The following is a 9,672-nucleotide window of genomic DNA, read 5'->3' as shown; positions in this document are numbered from 1 at the left end:
CAGGTAGATGGAAGGGTACAGGACCTCTCAGGACATCTAGGATGAGAGGGGAAACTGTGGGTAACTGAGGACTGCAGGGACAGTGGCAGAATTGTCATGAGTTCCACCACAGGGCGGCTCATGAGGTCTTCGGAGTTTATCAAGTCTTCCGAATTTTTATGTTACTCCCTAGTTGCCACTGGCCGTTACCCTGAAAGGTAAGGCAGAGATAGGAAGGGGAGGGCAGCTCGCCCACTGTATGGTCCTCAGACATTTCTGTTAAAAATGTCAGGCTTAGGGGTTGGGGATTTAGCTCAGTGGTAGAGCGCTTGCCTAGGAAGCGCAAGGCCCTGAGTTCGGCCCCCAGCTCCGGAAAATAAAAAAGATCCAAAAAAAAAAAAAAAAAAAAAAAAAGTCAGGCTGGTTGAAAGCCATGACTTCTCTTTAATCAAGACATGGTGCTCTCCCCACTCCTGGCTGAGGGCCAGCCTGTTCTGTATAACTGGTATTTTCCTTTCCTAGGCTTCTCCAAGTGACTATGAGGTAAAGTTACGTTTGTTACAAATGTGCTGATTTAAATTATTTTCAGAAAGTGCTTTGAACGGGCAGCTTCCTGCGGGAGGAGATGGCTTCCTCAGGTCCTTCTGTCCACAGCGTGAGCCTATTCTAAACCCACTGCTAGACCTCAGCGGCTGAGAACCAGCCAGAAGGGAAAGGGTTAAGTGAAGCCTGCATTCCTTCCTCCCAAAGAGCGGCCATCCTATGGGGCCAGAGGCTAAATTTAGAGACTGGCTAAGGTTTCTTGTTAACAGCTGTCCCTCAGAGAAGAAGCACACCAGAAAGGAGAAAGCTTGGTCCCTCTCTAACCCGAACTTCTGGTCATTTTCCTGGGGTCCTTGGCCCTTGGTGAGGACACACCAGCCCAAGGTGAGTGTTCATTCCCTCAAGTCTTCTGTGGTGAGCTGGGACTTAGACTCAGGAGGGTGGCAGTCTTCCCTGAATGTCAGGCCACAGCTGGGACTAGCTCTCAGGGACTTCTAGTGCCTTAACAGGCTATGGGTGGCTCCTCAGCCCAAGGCCCTAATTGACACAAAGTCAATAAATATTACCTAAGGGGACCCATTGTCCCTTCCAGTAAGATAAAAGGTGTGTGCATGAGTGTAGTTGGAAGGGTGACTTCAAGTGTCCCTTTCAGTCTGGGGAATCCACCGCCTTTCATAAACCTCCCCACTACAGTTAAAATGGACTTTGCTTTTCCTCTCTGCTTCCCTGTTCATACCCACTAAAGGAGTCAAGATGTCACTTCTTGCAGATTGTGTCACCTCATGGTGTCCTACTAATGACAACTGGGCTCCATCTTAGTGGTTTCCCTATGGGTCCTTTACCCATCTGGATACAAGAATGCTGTACCCTCCCCATTCTCAGTCCACCAAGGTGACACTGGTGACACATCTCCCCTCCCCCCTACAAAACCTATGGAAACCGAGTCCCTAAACAACCTTTTCCTGCCAGGCAGACAGAGGCTGACAGGCTGTCATGGCTACCAGTGGAGACACAGAGGAGGAGCAGGTAGTTCCAAACGAGGAGGATGAAGCCGACGTGAGAGCTGTACAGGCCCACTACCTCCGGAGTCCCTCCCCAAGCCAGTAAGTGGGCCACTTGGGAGTATCATACATGCCAATCATCATGACCCTGGGCGCTCTGTTCTCTGCCATGGTGGACTGAGGTGTGGTGGTGAGGGCTAGTCATTGTCTCCAGAATGTGTGGTGCTGTGAGCTGGTGGGGTGGGGGAGGGGTGACAAGCACCAGGGGAAGACCAAAGGCTTCTGGGAGGTGCTGCCTCTGGCTTGGAAGTGGGAATTTGGCAGGTCCACCTACAGGGTGTGCTCGATTTACCAGGACCAGGGCTGGATGAGAGGTTGAAATGGCAGAAAGTAGAAGAGAGATGAAAAAGGCCCTGGTACTAAAATTATTTTGCATCCAAAATGGAGGTGTTGATTTCCAAGGGGTAGAGACACTCCCTAGAGAAAGTGGCAGGATGCCAATAGGAGAAAAGGAAAAACATTTTCCAGAAGAGTCTTCAGTCCTCTGTGACAAGTCATTTCTGTTCCAATAAGAGAACTGATGATTTAGGATGATGTGGGTTGACAAGTTTGTGTGAAAAAGGCCACTTCCCTTGTGTTCATAGTCAACCAACTGGAGCTCAGCGGGGTCCTACTTCCTTGCAAAGGACGATAGGTCCTGGGTTCCTGGGCCTAGGAGAAGGGGAAGTGAGTTTTTCAATACACAGCAGTCTTGGACACAGTGTGCTCCTCCAAGCAGTTTACCCACACCAACCTTTCTGCCCACACAGAACACTTTCGCTGTCTCAGGCCTGAATGTAGCAGCTCACGGGCTCACCAGGATGATAGGTAGGGAAGTTTCCATCCTCCGAAAGGAAAGGAAGGTGTAGTCGTCCTGTTAAACATGGCTGCTCCAGAACTGAGGAAATCTAGTCTAACCAGGGAACGTCTCTTGAGAGGAGTGCGCTTACCTGCCACTCCCCTTGGCCTCTTGGTCTGCAGAGGCCTTTGTTCATTGTCTCCAACTGCCACACACAGAGTGGAATTTCCCTGAAGGGGTTGTTTCTTGCACATGGAAAATCGGAGCACACACCATCCCAAAGGTTGTAGTTTCTTTGAAAATAGGATCCCTTCAAAAACTCAGTAGACTGGGAACTGTGTATACTGGGCAGCCAGTCCCATGTCAGCCCTTGTCTGTGTCTTTCTTCCTTGTCAACCTAATGATCATTATCTGAATGATGGCCTGAAGCTAGACATTAGGGTAGGAAGTCTAGAACGTCTGTGGTCGGCAGTGAACTCCTGGAAGGTGCTGCAAAAGAACCCAGAACAGTGTACAGCTAACAGGGGAGACCGCAAGTGCCACATGTAATCAGCAAGGCCAGGAGAAGGAAAAAGAAGAAAGAACGGAAAAAATACAGAAAAAGTACAGCAAATAAGCAGGAAAAGTAAAATGTGGCTAAATGGATACATAATTGCATGAAATTTGAATAAATCAAATATTCCAATTAAAAGAGCAAAGTTATCAGGCTCTCTCTTTTAAAAGCCTGCATGCTGTTTGTAACATAAGGATACACAAAAGCTCACAGGAGAAAACTTGCATTTTACTGATCGTTCAGAAATCAGTGACATAAAACGGCAACGAATTATGTTGATAATCAGGCACCTGCAGAGGCACGATGGCGTGAGCTTGCCCTTGCTTAGCAGTGTCTGACGTCTGGGCTGGAAGAGTTAGAAGATTAGGGATGACTTTCACGCTAAAGGAACCCCAACAGCAGGACTGGGTATCAGGAAAAGGTCTCGTGATTGTCAGCTTATATTGTCACTAACTGGGCAGTTGTTCAGAACTTCTAAGATTATCTTTCTGTGCAATTTCTTCATGTGGGCCACGTTAGGGTTTAGCAAAACAGGGCTGCTGAATGCCCGAATTACGTCCCCACCACCACCAAAAAGAATGGAGTGTGCTAGTTTCTTTACACCTAGACTATGTGCTATACTTTGTACACACACACACACACACACACACACACACACACACAGAGAGAGAGAGAGAGAGAGAGAGAGAGAGAGGTTTCAAAGAGAGATAATAAAGACTCAACAATTCAATCAAAAGAGTTTCAAGGTTGCATTAGAAAGAGAAAAATTAGGACAGGAAATATTGCAGGCATCTCTGGGTGGTAAACAGAAGCTGCCAGGAGTGTAGACACAGACAGAGAAGATGCCAGGGGAACCCATTGATATCAGACAAGTCAGAGTTTAGGAAGAGCATGCTAGGGGAAAAAAAGGGGGGGGGGGAGGAAATTTCATAGCTATTGAAGGTTCAATTCACCAGGCAAACATAATCACTTGAAATACCTACGGCCTAACAAGATAGCCTTGAAATACAGAAAGTAAAAACAGAAAATAAAATCCTGGGCTGGAGGGATGGCTCTGCAGTTAAAAGCACTGGATGTTTTCCCAGAGAACCAGGGTTCAATCTCCAACCTCCACAAAACATCTCACGAAGCTCTGTAACCACAGTCCTGGAGGACACACAGCCTCTTCTGGCCTCTGTGAGCACACATAATACACTCATACACACAAAATGAATTCATTAGCTTAAGAAACTGACAAGTGAAAAACTTAAACTTCAAAATCTTATTCAAATGTTTTTAAAACCTGTCTTGTTAGATGATCGAGTGAGATAAATAAATCGCGAAGAATATAGATAATCCAAACAAAATTAACCTAATTAGCATTTATAGAACGTGTGGGCATATAGGATAGTTATTAAATTAAGTCAGTTACTGGGCTACGCATATGTTAACAGATTGTTCTGGCCATAGTTAAACTGTGGTTTTAAAAAAAAGGCAAGAGAATTAAATTAAACCATGATTTACCTCTACATCATGCTCACCAGAATATCTAACATGAAAGTCTCTGGTGACAATGGTAAGGAAGGTGTGAATGAATCAGAGCTCCCCTGCCTTGCTGGTGAGACTGTGAGCTGGCAGGATCAGTCGTCCAGGGCTTTTACACTCTGTCTACTAAAGTTAAATGAATTGGCTCTCCTCCGACACAGCCAGCTTGCGCTTGATACATCCAAACAAAAGTGAGTAAAACGTGCACCAGAAAATATATGCTCAAACAGGACGAGCTGTCCAGCTAACAGTAGGCTGGATGAATGAAGTCAGATGTGTATAAACGATGCCCTGGAGAACATGTGTTTTCTTTACTGCCCCCTGATGTGGTTGGGCTTCTCAGATCACTGGCTGAGGACTGCAAAGAGCAAGTACACACAAAGTAAGGGGAGCCTCTGAGGTGAGGGGGAGGGGCCAGCGCTGCCTCTGTCAGATTAGCCAATCACAGGACAACAGCCCTTGCTAATACTGAAATAATGCCTGTGTGAGACCCTTCGTCCTGAGGCAGCCAGCCCTGCTTCCCACATAAAACTAGAAGGAGCCCAAGATAGAAGATGCATAACCCAAGTAACCGTCAGACATGGTCCACACAGAGACTTCCTCTGGATCTCAGTGATGGCTCCCCAATCCCACTGCTTCTGTTTTGATGCCTCTCTCATGTCTACTACTTACAACTTCCTGCAAGCAGATCCCTTATCAGCAACCTTTCAGAAGTCTTCCAAGAAGGCACACACAGGATGACACCTTGTGGGCTATTTCTTCCTGCCATGCCTCCACAAAGTCTTCAGTGTGAGCTCTTACTGTCTTACACTGTACGCACAGGCAAGCCCACTGCACTGCATGGAATGAAGCTTAAACCAACCCTGAGGAATTCTATCCCTGCGGGGCTATTGTCGTTGTTGTTGTTGTTGTTGTTGTTGTTGTTGGTGGTGGTGGTGGTGGTGGTGGTGGTGGTGATGTGTGTGTGTGTGTGTGTGTGTGTGTGTGTGTGTGTGTGGACTCGAGGCATGATCATGTGTGGGTATAAGTGTGCACCTGTGTGTAAAGGTCAGAGGTCAACCTCAACTGTCATCCCTGAGGCTCCATGGACTTTGATACTGAGACAGGCTCTCTCACTGACTTGAGGTTCACTGACTAGGGCTGGGCTGGCTGCTGTGTGAGATCCAGGGATCCTCCCGGTATGCCTCCAGTACTGGGGTTATGAACACATGCACAATGCCTGGCTTTCTACGTGAGTTCTGGGGATCTAACTTGGCTTCTCACACTTACACAGCAGGCACCTCACTGACTGAAAAGACAACCCCCTGACTAGGAGAAAACATCTGCAGGTTACATATCTGGTAAAGTATTTATGTCTAGAATACAGTGCTTTAAACCCTCAAAACTAATGAATGTATTTTGGCTCTCAAAATTCAACTTAAAAATGGACAAAAGATTTGAAAATGTGCTTCCCCGAACATGATATACATACCATCTGTAAGCACATGAAATTATGCTCAAAACCCCTTAGTCATTGGGTAACCATCGCATGCCTCCAGCAGTATCTGAAATGAAAAACAAAGCAAACAGAAACCCAAAAAACAAAAACAAAGCAAACAGAAACCCAAAAAAACAAAAACAAAGCAAACAGAAACCCAAAAAACAAAAACAAAGCAAACAGAACGTAACTGTCCCAGCTGCCCATGAAGATGCAGCAGCAGAAACTATCTTAGGTGGAAGTGCAGAGTTCATCCCTTTCACACTCTGTCACGTATGCTTGCCTAGCGATACTTCTCTCCCTGTATGGCCCAGACATTCTAGGTATGAACTGAGAAACGATGGCTGAGTCTCACGTAAGGAATTGTACACCGATGGTGGTGGCAGCTTTTCTCTAAGAGCCCAGACGTTAGAAACAGTCCAAGTGTTTACAGTGAAGAGTCACACTGGTGTGCTCATACACAAGAACGCTAGACAGAAATAAGAGGGCGTGAGGCATAAACCCACACAGTCGCCGTTGGGTCTCCAAGCGACCATGCTGAGCGAACGCAGTCAGACAAACTCGAGTGCACGCCCCACGATTCTACTCTTATAAAATTGTAGAAATTTGAACTCACCTCTCTAGTGACAGAGAGCGGGTCAGTGGTTTCCTGAAGAACACAGGGCAGGGAGGGGTAGACGGAGGGCTTGCAAAAGGGAGTGCTAGAGCAATTTGGGAGAGTTGCTAAGACAAACCTTGACGGCGGTCATGGTCTCCCCAATGGAAGTTTATGCCAAACTCATCACACCAAAGTGTGCATTTCAAGTATAAGCAATTTGTACACAAATTCTTTCTCAACAAATTTATTTTAAGTCATGGAGGCAGGGAGGAGCCATTGTAGGAGGCAAGATGGCACCATAGAAAGAACCAAAATGTTGTTGGAAGCAAAACTGAGGCCAACTCTACTCTTAGCTATGAGGATTTGCTATATAAGTCACAATCAGGAATAGCAATGTTTCTTGGTGGCTGAGAATAGACAATGCAGCATATATGAACACACTTGATATTTGAGAAATGGTGGTCTAGTTCATTTTTCTTCCAAAGAAGGATCTCTTTCAGTAATTCACAATGTCAATACATTTTTCTCTAAGGAGACTTGCACACACACACCAGTGAGGGCATCACAAGTCTCTGAGTCTGCTGTAGGCAAATGTTGGGTTCTCAGCAGCAGAGCATTGCTTCTGGCTCTGGGTCCCAATACCGAACATCCTCTCTAAGACCTCAGTTCCTCTGGGTCCCAATACTGAATGAGCCTCCCTGAGACCTCAGTTCCTCTGGGTCTCCATAATGAACGGTCCTCCCTGAGATGAGGTCCCTCTTGCTTTCTTGCTTTAGCTGGTAAGTCTTTTTAAAACCGACGTTAGCAAATAGCTTGCTGACATACTTTTCATTGCTTGTCTGTCAAGATAGAGCCTTGCTATGTACCCCAGAGTGGCCTCCAGCTTGCTGTCCTCCTGCTCCAGACTCACGAATGCTGAGATTACAGGAATGCACCACCACGCCCAACTCAACAAACCCTTAGTTGTTGTATTTGTTTTCTAGGATTCTGAGCAAATCATAGCAACATGTATGGCTAAACACTCATAAATGTGCCGTCTCAGAGCCTGGCAGGCCAGAAGTCTGGCATAAGGGTCACTTTGAGCCTTGTACCCTCTGAGACTTTAGAGCACCCCTCCCTTGTCTCCTCCTAGCTTTGGCTGACTCTGGCCATTCTTGCCTTGTGGTAGCATCATCCAGTCTTCACCTCCTCTTTGTCTCCAAGGACACGTACCATTGGCTTTGAGTATAAACCTAATCTGGACGCTTTTCATCTTAGTCTATTTCATTTACTTAAATCACCATGGTCTTTAATTTTTGTTTCTTTTTTCCGGAGCTGGGGACCGAACCCAGGGCCTTGCGCTCGCTAGGCAAGCGCTCTACCGCTGAGCTAAATCCCCAACCCCGGTCTTTTATTTTTAAGAAATGCATTTTTCAGGCTCAGGAAGATACACCTTTGCAGGAGAAGGCACCATCAATCTACCTTGTACAGCCCTAGATACCACCCTAGCAGACTTTCCTATAAGACAAGGTCAGTGCTTCAGCTCAGGGCCCAAATGACCACTATTAACACAGCAGTTGAAATTGATGTGACGTGTGCTGTCGTCCTGGAAGGAAGTCTTCACTTTTTAAGACTCACCAAATCACTTCCCGCATGATGTAAGAACCTGACAAGGGGAGGTAGACAATAGACAGACACGGAAACCTCCATTTCTTTTTTTTTTTTTTTTTTTTTGGTTCTTTTTTTTCGGAGCTGGGGACCGAACCCAGGGCCTTGCGCTTCCTAGGCAAGCGCTCTGCCACTGAGCTAAATCCCCAGCCCCGAAACCTCCATTTCTAACTGAGGTCAACCTGGGCTTCAAGCACCTTAGATGCAAAGGCCACCACTAAGAACCGTGCTCCCTGGGGAGAAAGCCTGCAGATAAAGTTTATGTCTTCCAGGGAGACAGTTTCCCAGGCTTCACAAGTTAACAGTGAAATGCAAACCCCTGTCCAATGCAGTAGCCCATGAGGGCTCTTCTCCCTCACCTATAATCTCCATTTTACCTTTTAGTGAATGAAGAAAGCGGGGTGCACATGGACCTCTGCCCCCTCTCTCCCCTATCAGTGCTTACCTAGCATTTTCCACAAAGGCCAAATCAAAAAGGGTATCCCCTCCTGAAACCCCACCCCTATGTCATCTGCAAGGGACTAAGGTGATTAGACAAAAGTCAGGGCTCCATTCTGTCACCAGGCTGCCTGGCCATCAGTCTAGTGCACTGGCTTTCAAACTTCGCCGTTAATAATCTACCATAGAACAAACCGTTTATCTCACAACTCAGAGTTTATGCACGATACATATAAATGTTTTAAATTTTCTCAAGCTACCCTTATCCTGGACACTGAATAGTGGTTTCCTCCCTCCCTCCTGCCCTCTTCCCTCTCTCCCTGCCTCCATCCTTCCGTTTTTTTCCATCCTCAGACACAGGGCATAACCCACTGAATTGATTTTACGATGCACAAATGGGCCACAGTCTGCAATTTTGAAAAGCACAGGTTTAAAGAAAGCTGCGCCATCGCCTGGCTCCTGGTTAGGAAGTCCATCAAATCCCCTTTATTGTGCTCTTTCAATTCACCCTCAAGGCTTCTTTAGCTGCTACTTCCCTGATCCTGTGATGAGGTATGTATCGATCCTAGATCCGCTTTTTTCTGCCTGTCCTTCTGGAAGAGCTAGCCTTGCTGCTTTCTAATCAGGGTGTGCGTGTCACCTCGCCCCGTCTCAGGAATCCTGGTGGAGGCACAGATGTGGTCATAAATCAAAACCTCAAGGCTGCCAGCTCACTGACCTTGCAAATATCAACAGGACCACCGTGTTCTCTCTCTCTCTCTCTCTCTCTCTCTCTCTCTCTCTCTCTCTCTCTCTCTCTTTCTCTCTCTCTCTCTTTCTCCCTCCCTCCCTTCCTCCCTCCCTCCCTCCCTCCCGCTCCTTCCTTCTTTTTCTACAGTCCCAATTCTCTGCAGAGTGTAACTTCTTTTCAGTTTTATACACCCCTCATTATTAGACTTCATAAACCGTACCTGTGGCAGAACAATATTAGGTCTGTTAGGTTTATATCTCCTCACGGCAGCAGATTCAGAAAAACATTGGTGTCTACATCCCACACTCCACACTGGATAATACCAAACAGCCTAGAGCAGACAT

At 46.6% G+C, this 9,672-nt stretch overlaps 1 protein-coding gene across 2 annotated transcripts in view; it reads left to right on the top strand.

Annotated features, from left to right (window-relative positions):
* The first annotated feature begins 800 nt into the window (after positions 1-800).
* Positions 801-9,672, top strand: part of Styxl2 (serine/threonine/tyrosine interacting like 2) — a 29,147-nt gene continuing 20,275 nt past the window's right edge. The window contains 2 exon segments of one of the 2 annotated variants that reach the window (NM_001191929.2): positions 801-906; positions 1,496-1,625. In NM_001191929.2, coding sequence (NP_001178858.1) covers positions 1,516-1,625 — 110 coding nt within the window. In that variant the 5' untranslated portion in view covers positions 801-906; positions 1,496-1,515. 2 annotated transcript variants of the gene reach the window in all.

This window comes from Rattus norvegicus, chromosome 13, assembly GCF_021556685.1.
Source record: "Rattus norvegicus strain SHRSP/BbbUtx chromosome 13, alternate assembly SHRSP_T2T, whole genome shotgun sequence".
In the NCBI taxonomy this organism is placed as follows: domain Eukaryota; kingdom Metazoa; phylum Chordata; class Mammalia; order Rodentia; family Muridae; genus Rattus; species Rattus norvegicus.
Note: the sequence above shows the minus strand (reverse complement) of the source record. Positions and strands in the feature narration are given on the sequence as shown.